This window comes from Ambystoma mexicanum, chromosome 10 (assembly GCF_040938575.1).
Source record: "Ambystoma mexicanum isolate Mex_15411 chromosome 10, UKY_AmexF1_1, whole genome shotgun sequence".
NCBI lineage: Eukaryota > Metazoa > Chordata > Amphibia > Caudata > Ambystomatidae > Ambystoma > Ambystoma mexicanum.
This window is the reverse complement of record NC_090932.1, coordinates 739448195-739463568: the sequence shown is the minus strand read 5'-3', so window position 1 is coordinate 739463568 and position 15374 is coordinate 739448195. Positions and strand designations below refer to the sequence as shown.

Sequence of the window (15374 nt, the reverse complement as noted above, 5' to 3'; positions counted from 1 at the left end):
GACATTGTAATAAGGAGACCCTTTTTCCCTGTAAAGAAGGGAATGTGGCAGAAGTCTATAAAGATTTAAGACTGGCCGTTCAAAACCTGTGAAGAGGATGGAAGACGGAATTGTGAGAAACTGAAGAACTTTTAAAACCTTCTCTGGAAAGAGATCCCAGAAGTTCAGCCGAGCAAAACCCAAAACAGAGGCTATTACTCTGGTCTATATTTTTGTTTCATTTTTCTAAGTGGTAGGTGTTGCGTAATACGCACAAGTTATGCGCATGCGCGAGCCTCGTTACGGCTCGCGCATGCGTGGTGATAATAAACGAGGGCCCGGGACGGCAGTTGTCTCTGGGAGCCCATACCGACAAGACGTGTCCTGCGTATCTCTACCTGGTATGCGTGTGTATGTGTGGGGAGGCCTGGGGCATGGCTCAAAGCTAACACTGGCGACGAGGTAGCCCTGCGTGGGTGGATGCAACATCTTTTGAAGACACTTACAAGTCGGAAGAAGTATTTCGTCACGCTACGCAGCTACGGACCCGACGCGGGAAGCTGGCGGCCATCTTAACTCCTTTGATCACGACGGTTGCGGCCCGAAAGGGTGCTCGTGCGCCGTTCGTGGTTGGATGAAAAGCAATTTTTGGAACCCTCATGGCCGTCATATGTCTGATGGCCGTGGCAAAGACTTTTTGAAGGTGTTACAGACACCCCACGTGTGCTGGCTGGCAAACAAGCTGTCACTCTGGCAAAACTGCCATACAGAGCTGTTGGATTGCAGTCTCTTGCCTCAAAACACAGGAGGGGAAGGTCAGTTGGGACACACTTTTTAGCTGAGAGGCTACCACTGTGGAGGAGGAGCCCAACCACAAAAAGAGACAGCATACACCATCTCAACAAGGGAGTGTGGGCACCTGGCCGTTTTGGGACTGGTAACACAGTGAGGTTTTTTGTGCAGTCTACTGATATGGGTGAGCAGGATGATGGAGCTGTCGCACCTGCGCCAGTACCATGCAGGCAACAAGGTACTTTGGCGTCTATGCCAGAGTACGACACGTCAGGGCCCCCTTCCAAACTTGGACCTAAATGGCTGCTGTGCGTGAAAAAACTCGAAATGTTCTTCAGAGCCACAGGGGAGACAGAGGATGATGCAAAACACTTGTGTACTCATCAGGAACGGAAGTAAACAGAATATCTGACTCTTTAAACCTACAGGTGACCACATATGCTGCTGTCAAAAAGGCCCTCCAGAACTATTTCCTCCCCATGGCGAATATGGATCCTGATAGATTCGTTATGTGCGCTGAGAAGCAGCTGGGAGAGGAGTCCCTAGACCAATTCTGTGCAAGACTAAGGCACCTGGCGAACACCTGTAGGTCGGTGAATGAAGAAGAGATGGTGCGGAATCAATTAATCCAAGGTTGCAGCTCAGGGGAAACTGCGGAGACAGGTCCTCCAAGAGCCTGACCTGGCGCGAACACAGATCCTGGACACTGGGCAGGCGTATGAACTGGCTGAGAACAGGGGAGCTAAAATGGACGCTGCGGTGCGCCCAGGTAGGAGTGAGGAAGCTTTCGCTGTTGGTCGGCCCGCACTAGTGAAGTCACGTTGGGCCGAGAAAAGATCTGAGGGCCGTCTGACATCTTCTAGCCCGCAGTCCTGCCAATACTGTGGGTATGACCAGCCTCACGTGGGAGAATGCCCGGTGAAGGCGAGAGTTTGTGGAAGATGCAGCACACCCGGACATTGCGCAAGGGTGTGTAGAGCATCTGTTCCGGTGACCACATCGAGGGGGCCAGCGAGAGTGAGTGGGGGAAACCCCAGAAAATTTAGGAATGTAGCCGACATCGAACAAGGGGTGCAGGAACTAGACATTGCAGAGGAAGAGGAGGAAGTCTTTTTCATCTCCAACATTGCCACAGGGGCAAATAAGAGAAGACAACCAACATGCATGGTAAACATTGGGGACATACCAACGCCCGTCTTGATCAACACGGGTGCGTTGGTGTGTGTCTTGGCAGCAGAGCACTATGAGGCCCTCCGAGACCCTCCTGAACTTGAACCTTCCAAAGCAAGGATATACACTTTTGGGGGGGGGGGGGCACACCGCTGCCAATCCAGTGTCTTCGTAGCTCCCTTCTCCCATGGACAAAACACAATCAAGGCAAGGTTCTTTGTTACCGATGTAAGCCCACATTCTCTATTAAGCTGCGCCGCCTCAGAAGAATATTCCATGGAGTAGTTAAGCTGAAAGGAGACCTGATCAGACTACATATCGATGGGTCTGTGAGGCTGACAGCCCTAAAACATAGGAGAATACCATTTCATCTAAGGGCACAAGTATAAAAGGAACTTCAATCATTGATTGACATGGATCATTGATTGACATGGACATCATTGAAAGGGTAGAATGCCCGACACCATGGATGTCCCCGATAGGAGTGTCACGGTATTAGTTTTATAACGGTACGATAACCTTCTTGCCAAATGACGGTATATCATGGTTATCGCGGTACAGCAGGTGGAGTTAACTAATCTTAACAAATATTTTCTAAAAGGTCATAAATTGTCAGATTTATCATCACAAACAAAACCAGGCACCCAGGGCCAGAATTGGGCTTTTCAACATACTTTCCACTGAAATGCCACCCCTTGCTTCCACCAAACACACGTGTGAAGAGGAGGAGGGGATTGTGGGGGGAGCCCTGCTGCGACTGGCAAAGCAAACTGAATAGTTTTTCTTAAGTGGTCATTTAGGCTTTTAGCCCCCCCACTGGCTACTGGTGAAGATGAACATGTTGCCATCTTGATAACCTGCATGCCACAGATCAATGGAGGCTGATGGTAGTATACGCTTGTGCGCATACGCACACACGCTCTCTTTACTTTACAGCCTTTAGTTTACTTGCGGGCCAAAAGGTGTTCAGTAATCACGGACATGTTACCCTTTGGTATGGCAGCAGGGAATACCCAGAGAGCTGAGTGAATTTCGCAGTGTGACTGATTATATGTAAATTCAATGATGGAACCAGGGAAATCCCCCATTGTCATATGTTTAGCAAACAATATCCATTATAAATATATAAATCCCAAAGCCGCCATCCCAAAGTAAACCCTTTTCCTTCTTGGCACTATATTTATTCTTCCTATTGCTAACATATTGATTTTATGTCAGGCAAGTGTGGTTTATGGAATGGCATTAAAAACTGCTCCAACTGAAACTACTTGGCAGACGGCACATCCAACAGTGCAAGACCAAGACTGTGCAGCACTTGCTTACTGCAGCCTTTCCAAATCAGATTGAAAAGCACACTTAAAGGTATAAACGGTATACCGGTATAAACAATGTGACGGTTATTATTGTTCAATTAAGTGGTTCACGGTATCTTTAACGGTATACCGTTACACCGTTACATCCCTAGTCCCCGATTGTAGTGGCGCCCAAGCCCAAACAGCCCGGAGCAGTCCGCATCTGCGTTGACATGCGGCTACCAAACACCGCCATCAAAAGGGAAAGACACCTCACACCCAGAGTTGGACGACATCGTGGGTGAGCTGCAAGGGGCCAAAGTGTTTTCCAAGTTAGATTTAAGATCGGGATATCATCAGCTGGAACTTCACCCAGAGTCCCGTTACATTACCACCTTTCACCACCCACGAAGGGTTATATCAATTCAAAAGACTGAGCTTTGGAGTCTCGTCAGCGGGAGAGGCGTTCCCAAATGTCATTTGTGGAGCCCTGGCGGGACTAAAAGGGGTAGTCAACATGAGCGATGATATCCTGGTCCTTGCGCCCCCGGAGACCGAACATTGGAAAAGATTGGAACGTGCACTGGACAGACTAAAAGGTCTAGGCCTGACGCTACATAGCAAGAAGTGCAAATTCCTCAAAGACCGCATAGAGTTCTTCGGTTTTGTCTTCCACGCCAGAGGCGTCTCTCCGGAACCAGAGAAGGTGCGAGACCATTTGCGAAGCGGCCCCCCCAGAGTCACCATCCGAGATTAGAAGCTTTCTGGGCATGGTGAACTACTGCGGGAGGTTCATTCGTGACCTGACGTCTCTATCAGAGCCCCTGCGGGCCCTGATGAAGAAAGATGTAGTATGGACATGGACTGCCAAAGAACAAAAGGCATTTACAGACATCAAGAACGCGCTGTCTGGCCAAGAAACAATGGCCTACTTTAGCCCAGACAGAGAGTCGGAAATCTTTGTAGCACCAGCCCAGTGGGACTGGGCGCTGTACTGATACAAGCGGACACACATGGACATATGCGCCCCATAGCATTCGCAAAAAAAGCTCTCACAGAAACAGAGAAGATACTCACAAATTGAGAGGGAGGCCCTGGCCATACTATGGGGGTGCAAACACTTCGACTGTGCATCTTGGGCAAACCCGTGGTGGTCATCACCGATCACAAGCCACTCATACCCATCATGGCTGGGACATCCTCCAAACACCGCTGCGAATTGAACGGTGGATGTTGTCCTTGATCGAGTATGGAGTAAGACTGCAATACCGGCTGGGCACCCACAACTCGGCAGATTACTTGTCCAGGCACCCTGGGGCTGGTCGTGATCGAGACAATGTCGAAGTGGTGGATTGCATCGAAACGGTCCGCAACATTGTGGAGGCTGCCTTGCCGGTAGCACTGGCACGTCACGAGATAGCTGAAGCATCCGACAGTGACGAGATATTTCAAGTCATCAGAGCAGCAATGTGCAGCGGCGAGTGGAGAGACGTGCCAACCAACAATGCCAGGCGGGAGTCCGGTGCATAGAAAGTCCTGCAGGCGATGTGGAAAGCACGCAGTTTCCTTAGACCCAATGGGAATTAACCCGGCAGTAGCGGTGCTTCGGACCTCGAGGGGTACCTCAAGAAGCTTTGGCGCTAAGTGCAGAAAAATCTGGAAGTTGCCGAAGGATCTATGTAAAAACTCCCAGCCACTGAAACTTCCAGGGAGAAATTCCAACTGCTAAGGTATCCTGAAAAACAAGTGGGCACTCACCTTGTTCGTTCTGGTCTTCTTTCAAATTTCTTCAGATGGTCTGGAGAAACATCTGTAAAGTAAAAAAAATCTCCCTCCAGCATTGTAACAGGTTCGTTAGGGCCCTTCATTTGAGCAGTTCCATGTTGTTTTGCCAACAGGACGTACTTCCTTCGAAAAAACTCATAGCATTTTATTTTTTAATTTGGGTGGTTCCCCCCACACCTCAATTTCCCTATACTAGAACCCCTACCCCAAACCCCTCCCCAACCCCTATATATTTCAATGTGTTTTTCAAAGGAATTACTTCAAAGTAAATTATTTAGAAGTCATTCCTGTCGATAAAACAACAGGATACGGTGTAATGTCACATGCTGTGCAAGCGTTCCACCAGGGGTCGGGCCGGTGGTACTCTAGGCGGAAAAGTGTGGGTCAGATGCCGGGAAGGGGGTGTAACACAGCACACTGGGAGAACATGAGCCGGGAGGGACCGAGTTTCTAAAAGCCAGGAGACCGAAATCTTAAAATGGAAAACAATGGAGGAAAGCACATGCAAAGAAAACAAAGCACTGCAGTGAGAGAAACCTTTCACGTCAATGTGAAAACAGTACCGACAAGTGGTGCTGTAGGGCAAGGAAAAGTGAGCGCTGCATCCGCACTCCTGCAATCCTTAAAACTGAAGGGTGAAGGCACTGTAGTAGCGCAAATGGCTATGGTACCTTCCCAATGGGGTGACACCCATACAGTACGTAGCAGTATGTTGAGAGAAAAAAAACACTATTTGTGACCGACTATAAATACCTCATGGAAAAAGCAAAACAGACAGCGGAGGAATGTAGGACAGCATGGTTATCCCCAAAGTATATTTTGTACTTTCTTTAACTCCAGTCCTCAATTTCTGACCTGTAAATCTCAGCAGACAAAATAGTCTGAGATGTTAAAGAGAAAAGGTTTACTCCTGAACAGAAATTAACATTTGAAGAGATATCTCCTTAGCTAAGGAAGTACATTGTAAAGAAAAGTATAGGCAAAACAACACAGTCTTGAACATACCTTTTTTATTCCACAGCATTGTCACCCTGTCAGCTTTAAAGAAACTTTTAGTGCCCAATGCAGCCTGTGGACCACCAAAGTTGGGATACTGGTACAAACGCACAAAAGAGGGTGCACCCTTGGTTCCAGGCACATAAACTGCAATCTAAATGGACAAAAAATGAAGTATGAAACAGGTGACTATTGTATAAAAGTACTAAATAAAGTGGCCATGTGCTCCGAAAGAGGAGAGAAAACAACATGGAAAGGCATTTAGTGCAGGCAGCATGTTTACCTTGACTGGCGGTGGTCCGGGTGACAATTCAAACTCGCTAACCTTCTGCAGAAGTAGTTTATTTGCAATTGTATCTGAAAAAACAGAAATGCAAAAGTCAGGTCTTGGCACAGAGAATGAATGTACTGTTCGGTACTGCATTTTTGTGGTGCTTCTCCACCCATAGTGCTGTGCTATGGCAATGTTCTTTGGAACGCACTTCTTGCATTTAGATCAATTGCTTCAAATTTGTTATTTATACAAAGGTGTTCATACTCAAAATGGATTGCTGATTACTGCCTGCCAAAAAGACTCTGGAAACAGGGTATTAACACTAAGCCTTTCTAATTTTACTCTAAAGGTTTTGAATGACAAATTGGTGAACAAAGTGCAAAAGGTTGAATCTGAAGAAGTGGTGTCATCACCTAGATATGCTTAACATTAATTATTGCATTTTGTGTTTTAAGGAGATCATATATTTGTGTTCTGGCCCCTCCATGTGGGGTTTATTTGACTCCCGTTGGATGGACGTCTACAAACAATGTTAGTGGACGATTGGTTGATGGAGCAATTGCTTTTCACCAGGACCAAATGAATAGTACTTAGGCTGGAAGTAACAGGTACTCTCATGTAAGCTGTAATCATGATGGACGGACCAAGAAAAGAGAACAAATTGATTGCAAAGTTTGGAGTAGGACGCTGGTTTGCATGCAAAAAAACATTTAGCAAGGTGACTTGCTAGCCTCGCCTACCGAAGTGACAAATGCACACCTAGGCCATAACGGGCACCCAAGTCACTGCCACGAAAAAAAAAAGTGTGGTTATTTACAGAAACAAGATGAATGGTGCAACACATCGCCAACCACTGCTAAAACATGTGACGGGGGATGTATTGGGTACATACCATGAATACATAAACGGTCATACTCCAAAAATGAGGGTCAAACATTTGAAACATGCGCAAAGGAAGACCCGCACACCGTTAATTCAGGGAGTGATTGTTGGTCTGGGAATAACAGATAAGCTTATGAAAATGGCAACATGGCCCATACAGGGAAGCAGGACTAATGCAAACAGGTAAAAATAAAAGCAAACTTCAAAGAATGGAAGAATGTAATTCATTACCAACACAAGAGGCGGAAGTAAGTCATTGCAAATCAAGGATTCGAAAAGGAGGGATGCTTACCAAAAACTATTTTAGAACGATAAGGAAGTCAAAATGAAAAGAAAGGGGAGAAAAGGCATAACAGAAGAGGCTGTGCCAAGGCAGCTGAAAAGCCTCTGAGTGAAGTGGGCTCCAATCCCATCAAAGACTCAAAACTGGAACACTTCACATTCTCACCGGACGCAGAGGTCGAACACAACTCAGAGGGGGGCGCAGAGCAGGTGCTCCAATTGCTTCCTCAAAAGGACATAGCAGTGGCATTGTTTAGCTGAATCAGGCTCCTTTTACCTCAAAAAAGCATAAAACAATCATGTGAAACCAAGAAGACTGCTTTTAGCGCTAGCAGATTAATATTGAGCACGCTGCTGTAGAGCAGCTACAATTTCTGCACATGGAAATGCCCAGTTGCTACCCACCTGAACAAGTCAATTAGTTAATCGTCAGAACATACTGATGAATGATAGTAATGCAGATGAAAAAGGTTGGTTTGTAGCCCACCACTTCAAGTCCACCAAGATTAGAGTGAAAATCACTGTCCTGGCAAAGTTCCTCCTTAGGCTTCCCCCAGTTCAGCTAGCCACGCCTAAATCCCCTCTTCAAACTAGTCTTTCCCACAGAAATCCACAAAGCATTCAAGCAAATGTAAGTCTCAGATTAGCAGGTCTTCTCCTACCCACCAATCACTACAAAAGACAACATTACTATATTGGCCCATGTGCTAGCTGCTCTTTGTAATAGGTCTTGCCAGGCTGGGATCTTTACCTAGGATCTATCTGACATTGCTCAAGAAACCTCCAGACAATGTTGCTATCTTGGCTATCTACCACCCCATCTACATCACTTGGTTTATTGGGAAATTCCTGGAGAAGATAGCCATCTCTCAACTCTGGAACATCTGTGCAGTGAATGCCCTACTTCAATACCATCCATCGAGAATTTGGCAAGAGGCACTGAATGTGCACTCCTCTAATAAACTGAAACTGACGATCTGTCCTCATTCTACTGGACCTACTGTCAGACTTGGGCAATTGTTGGCCATGCCACCCTGTGAACATGGATGAACATGAACCCTGGCCTCAACCCAGAAAAAACAGAAATAATCTATATATGCTTAACTGTCCACATCTATCCTGTCCTTCCTCTATGAGCCCCTTTGGACCACGCAGCAAGGAACCTCAGTTATCTTCAACCGTGTTCTTTTCTTCCCACCACAGGTGCTTGAATTCACACTACAACAAAAATCACACTGTCCGCTCCATTGAATCCAGAAGTGGGGAGCATTCCGCAATGTCACCAATTTTTGATGTATGCTCCCTAGTGCTAACGGGGAAGAACGTAGTGTCGGATGGGCCTGAAAGACCATATCTCCCAGGTGCACTGGTGGACGGGAACCTCATCTTGAATACGTGACCAATAGAAGGCAGGCAATCTGCGGACTTGGAAATAAGTGTTTGTCTGGGATCGCGTATGCCACTTCTCCATAAAATTAGTCTGATTGGTGTCGGATGTGTTCCAGGAATCAAGGCATAAAATGAGCAGTGTTGTGTAGCAATTTGCTATGAAATTCTGTAGGTTTGCTTATTTTATTGGCACGTGTAGCAAACCTAGCTATTTAATGTACCCTGTTCATTGACAGCACAGATCACCCTACATTCCTCTCTTGCCTTCAGGGCTCCCTCCAACCTCTTTTCTCAGTTCACTTCAAGTTCAAAAGGGCTAATGGAGAGAGTGCAGCAGTCTCCTCCACCCTTATGTGCCAAAGGCATGTGTGAATATGCAAGCAAGGTTTGTTTTTCTTTTTCAAATAAATGCAAACTAGAAGTAATCGGGATAATACCTTTATTAAGCTAACGGTATCTTGTCTGCCAAAGACAAGTATGTGTTAACTTCATTTTTTTCAAATGCAGTCATTCAGTTGCATTTCTAGAATGTTATTTGTTGCATAATGCATAATTACAGTAGTGCAACCACTGTAAAACACTGCATTGTCTCCATGCTTTACAGTAAAGTGTAGATTAGTGTATCTAAACATCATAGTGTCAACTATATTTCATTTTGTTGGGGAAGATACATCGTATTGACGAGTGGACACTTTTGAAAATGTACATGATCAAACAGCCAAATGCTTTTGATGGCAAACTTAGTTCCGTAACCTGTTGGTTACATGCAGCTTTCAACTGGTGCTCAACTCACAAGCTGATCCTGTACTCCTTGACATTTTGTCTTATATAACCCTGTTGCTTTATACCAGCTGCCCTGAAAGTGAGATAGCCACTAACAATATTCCACCTCGTTTGCCCATTTCTATGCTTGCTAAATCATCCACTCTGATTAGTTTCTTACTTTCTTTCCTCTTACATAATGAACAGACAAAGCTAACTAGATGTTTACGCATAGCAGTGATCAATAGTTCCATCTAGTCGGTACATCTACTGCACCACTAGCAATGTAGCCTCCAGGATTATGATTACATTTAAGGCTCCAAGTCTTTTGTTTTTGCACATAAATACAGATGGACATCACTACGTTTCCTTTTAGTATTTATATGTAAAAATAAAAAGCAGCAATTAAGATCTCTGACTTAGCCCTCTAGGTTGTCAAGCACGTCTTTTAGTTCAATATATGTGGAAAGTAACACAATGGAGAGACCTAAACCATTCATTTCTTTCCATTTCAAAACCTTTAAATGTCTGCAGGGATGCTTCTCCAGGTGAAAATGGTTTGTGGCTTGATGTACATGACCCAAGCACTGCGTAAACTGTATTAAAGACACTTAATTTTTCAAATTTTAATATATGTGGAAAAATACTAGTAGCGACTTTGTCCACACAGCAAAAAATAATTATGGATAAATACAGATGGCAATGTTGAAAAGATAAATACAGTAAAACAGGGAGCCTTAATTACATTATATATTAGCACCTGCAGTAGAGAGAGCTGGCCAAAATGTCTTGAGAGCCTTTTTATCAGATCTATTGTTGTCTATTCATGAAGCTAACCTTTTAGAGACACTCATCCAGGGCTTGCAAAGTATATTCACCCACTCACATAGTGAAGTAGATTTTAAGTAGGCCCAGTACCATTTGCAGGGGATGTTTGAAACTTTTATTTAAATGTTAATTTGTTTGCAGTAATTGTGAAAATAAAAGCTTCCCTGTACAGGGCTGGCCTCTGTGTGGCGCAAATTAAAGTGGGATTGTGGTGACATGGCCAATTTTACAGAAAGCACATTTGAATTTGTCATTTGTTGCCATGGGTCTAATGCATGTCTCTTTGGTCGAGTGGGTAAACGAAATTACTCGCCCTGCAGGTCTAGTGGAATTTTAAAGAACTTGAAAGGTCTGACTTATCCCTCTAATGTCCAACTTTAGTGTTAAACTAAATTGCTACGTTCATTTGTATGGTATAAGTAACTTCTGGTGGCATTACAAATATTAATACAGTAGCAAACTTGGGGAGCTTTTCTGGCTGCACTCTTGAACCTCCGCGACTTTATACAAAAGTGATAACTTAATCGTGTCGCAATGATGTGTATAGAGAACGAAGACACAGAGTTCCCCCACTTCGTTTGTCAAAAGTGAAACTATAGAAATCCACACACATCCATTACTCCGCCACAATAATATATTGTTCAAGATCAGTTTTGTTTGTTCATTTTCAGCCTTATTTATTTTTGATTGCAGCCCATATTGATGACACGTGTTTCGGCACTTTAAAATTGCCTTTCTCAAATCTGGGCAACTTGTCTTTATTAGGCTTAGTAAACACACGACGCTTGATGCTGGAATTGTGACTTTTCAGGACGTACTTCGTCCACGAGTCTGACGGGACTTTTTTCACATGTCTCACCCACGGTATTAGAGAAATCATGAGCAACGAAAGATTGTTTTGAAAATAATTTGTAAAAGAAAAATTGCACAGATTTGAGAAAGGCAATTTTAAAGTGCCGAAACACGTGTCATCAATATGGGCTGCAATCAAAAATAAATAAGGCTGAAAATGAACAAACAAAACTGATCTTGAACAATATATTGTTGTGGCGCAGTAATGGATGTGTGTGGATTTCTATAGTTTCAAATATTGATACAGCATTGCTAATCAAATGGGTTTGTTTGCTAATCAAGACGATTTTATTTAGCAAACTCTGCTTATCAATTTTGGAAATCTAATGTATGCCTTGCTTGCCCCTACTCAGATCCACCTACTAAGAGGTCAGACGTTTTTGGTCTGCTGGCCGAGATCAAAAAACAATAAAAAGACAGCCCATCTACTCTGACTTAATCAATTGCTGACCTAGATAAGTAAATGATGGCGCTTGAGAAACATGTAGATGAGGTGGAAACAACCATGTGCAAGCAGGGATTCGAGCAGGATGAACTGGCCAACCAAATGGATACAGCAACAACTGGATATGGTCATGAATAAGCAGGAGCATGCTGAAAACAGATTGCGGAGCAATAATATAAAACTGCGAGCAATCCCAAAGTGTGTTCCAGACTCAGATCTCTCTGAATATGTGCACGTGCTTTTCCGCCAACTACTCAACACTCCTGCGGACAAACCAGGTCTATACCTCTTACCAGCAGACCAAAAACTTGATACCGGATGTGCTTAGGAGAGTCCATTTCTTTCAGGTGAAAGAGAAGGTAATGAGGGCAGCAAAGAACCAGGAACAGATACGGTTTCGGGACTCTTCTATAGCGCTATTCCAGGACCTGGATCAGGCAACTCTAATGAAACGTTCGACTATGGTGACTAGCTGGATCAAGGCAAAGAAAATTCGCTATCGATGGACTTTCCCATCAGGCTTACGATTTGAGCTCCAGGGCAAATCATTCAATATCTCAAAGGAAGAAGAGATTAACATTATGGGGCACGAGGTAGAGCTACAGTCTGCTGAGGTCTCACCGGACAAGGAAGCTAATGGGCGCAGTTCCCGCTGGTCGAAGGTGGGAAGGAAGTTGGGACGTCCATATCTCAAAGGCAAGGGGCGTGGGCCTTCCATGGATGCCACCTGATTTGTTGCTGTATAACGATATCTTATTTTTGAGGTGCCTGTGGGGGCTTTGAAATGGGCTGGTGAATGGTGGGCTGAGGCATTACACTTGATGTAGTTATGTGAAATTGTGCTCATGGGTTGGAATAGGTACTCTAGGGAAAAGAGGCTTATACTGTGCAGGGGGATTCCGACAGGGTGAAAAGGAGGGGTAGAGGAGCACAATCAGATGGGGTGCTGGACATTGCCTCGGATGACACCTGGGATGCATATCAAGACCTGGAGGGAGAAGAACGATTGCAAACTGTTGGGGACGTTGTTTTTCTCAAAGATTGGGGGGGGGGAGTTTACTGTTTGTTTTTACATGTGGCATAGCAGGTGATTTCATGGGTTGCACTGACAAGGTGGTTCTGGGAGGGTTCTCCACCTGGGAAACGGGCATTATTGTTGACAGCTGATTGCTACGCTGTATGTAGTTACTCTGAATGTCCAGGGTTTAAATTCACCTGATAAAAGATGCTTGATCCTGAGGCGGGTTGCTGACAGAGCTGAGAGACTTGGTTGTCTTTTGCCAAGAAGTGCACTTACTCCCAGAGGGCGAAATTAGTATGAGGCATAATTTCCTAAACAATATTTTGCCCCCAGTGGAACAAAGAGGAAAGGGGTGGCGATCTTGTTGGGCAAGGAACTGGGATTCAAATAGCAGTTTCTCTATAACGCCCGGAGGAGATGTTTTTGTTGCTAAATGGGCTATTGAGGGGCCACAAGTTAACGTTGGTGGCGTCTATGCCCCTAACGAGTGCCAAGACCAATTCATTGCTACACTGCTTGTGAAACTTGGCAGGTGGTTATGGCCAGTGATTTCAAATGTTTGATGGTTCCATCCTTGGACAAGATGCCGCCCCTCGCCCACGGCTAATAATAATAGATGTCACCAGGCTCTCTCAAAATTCTTTAGCGATCTGGGTTTAATAGACCAATCCCACTGCCACACTGCAGAGTTTACTTTTAACGGATTGCATTCCAGATCTATCAAATTACTTCCAATTTCCTACAATATTTCATTACATTGCCACACATTTTCTTAAGAAAATTTGCCTTACTAGTGATCACATGGAGATTCTTCTGTATCTCGCTATACGACGACTTCTCATGTGGACACATCATTTCCATGTACAGACCCAATAGTTGCCACTTAACTGTTGCTTGTAGCAAAGAGATTCCTAGCTCGTACAACATTGCTACTAGCAGGACAAAATTTGGAACTCCAAGAACCTTTCTCTAAACAGTTCCCTCAATTCTGTCCAAATGTATGTACAGCGAAGATCCCCACAATACCATTCCATATGTCATTTTCGGGCATGCTTTCCCTTTGTGAACATTTTAAACAGGCCAAATAGAGAAGCAACCATATTTCCTATTTATTTTCTTCATTTTATAGGTCAACAACGTGGCTTTACGATTCAGACCGGAAATAATACGCGTTTTATGCGGTCGACTAGAAATCATAAACGCCAAACATAAAAACACTTTTCCTTATTCAAGAGGGTCTTGTTCAAAAAACACGCATGGAGACTATGCTTACTACCCTTTGAGAATTCTAATATCTTTGTTTCATTGGGATTGTTAAACAATTGTCCTTGGCAAAACATTCAAAAGCCCTCAAGAGACGCTGGAGACCTATACACATCCTATCAAAAAGTAGGAAGTCATCCGCAGAGATTCTTCCACCCAAACAGGAGGGATTATAAACATTTCTCTGCAGCACTTAAAGGTTTTTCCAGGTTGGATATGATCCTGGTGTCAGCAACACTCATACCGCAGGTGTTGGAAATAGAAAAAGGAGTATGATATTTAACGGATCACGCCCCGGTCACACTCAGGACTGAATTAGACAGACCCACCTAGGGAGGAGAGGAAACAATGGAGACTCAATGAGCTGATATTGAGAGAGACCGCGCTGAGGGCTCATATTGAAACAGTGATGAGTAATTTTTTCAGGAAAATGACTCGGGGGGGGGGAGGGGGGGTGGATATGAATTGGAGGGTGGTGTGGGACGCAAGTAAGACTGTAGTGAGAGGAGAATATATAGAAAAGACCTCAGCCTTCCTATGGCGGCAGGAACTGCAGCGCAACTTTTTTTATTTTATTTGCATATGGTTTATTCAAACCTTTACAAAATTAATTACATTTAACAGTTAATAGAACAATATACTCAGACCAATACACTTTCAAAAAAGGAAGTAAAAAGACAAAAAAGCAGCACGCCTCTTACATCAATCACTTAATATCACAGTTCCACATAAAATCATCCAAGGATTACAGAATCTATGAATTAACTCCATCATCTAGTTCTCTTAAAACACTCCCGCAGACCACCCCGCATTATTTAAAGAAATACAGTACAGTTGATTATCTCAATGCAAAGATGCATGACCTATACACAAATGTCTTAATTAAAAGTCTACAAAACCATCCTCTCTAAAAACAAACTGCAGTGCAATTAAACCAAGGGTGCCTCAGTATTACAGACTATGACACACACATCAATTAATCAATTTTAAAATCACTACCACCCAGAGAGCTATATCCACTTTTCCTGTTTATATAATGCAAGATATTTCACAAAACCCAACAATGCTATACCTAGTGAGGTCGGGTGGACCTTACAACATTTACTCCAAATAAAATCATCATTAACAAAATTTAAATTCAATCCCAAATTCTTAATATAACTCATTCTCAGAGAAGAAAGAGCAGTACGGTTAATTAAAAGATGTCTCAAAGTTTCCACTGAGTCCTTATCACCACAGAATCAGCAATACATATCCTGCGCCTCAGTAGTACCTTTTTAGTATGTAGCACTCTTTTTTTGTGTTCCAATGATAGATGGATAAGGAAGGAAAACCTGTGGAATGTGTCCACAGCATTTGACC

General features: G+C 44.0%; 1 protein-coding gene across 1 annotated transcript in view; it reads right to left on the bottom strand.

Moving 5' to 3' along the window:
- Positions 1-15374, bottom strand: part of EIF2A (eukaryotic translation initiation factor 2A) — a 627352-nt gene that overhangs the window by 337054 nt on the left and 274924 nt on the right. The window contains exons 7-8 of the mRNA XM_069618378.1: positions 6298-6371; positions 6024-6168 (exon numbers count right to left, since the gene is read on the bottom strand). Of these exons, the coding sequence (XP_069474479.1) occupies positions 6024-6168; positions 6298-6371 (219 nt within the window). The remainder of the gene's footprint in view (positions 1-6023; positions 6169-6297; positions 6372-15374) is intronic.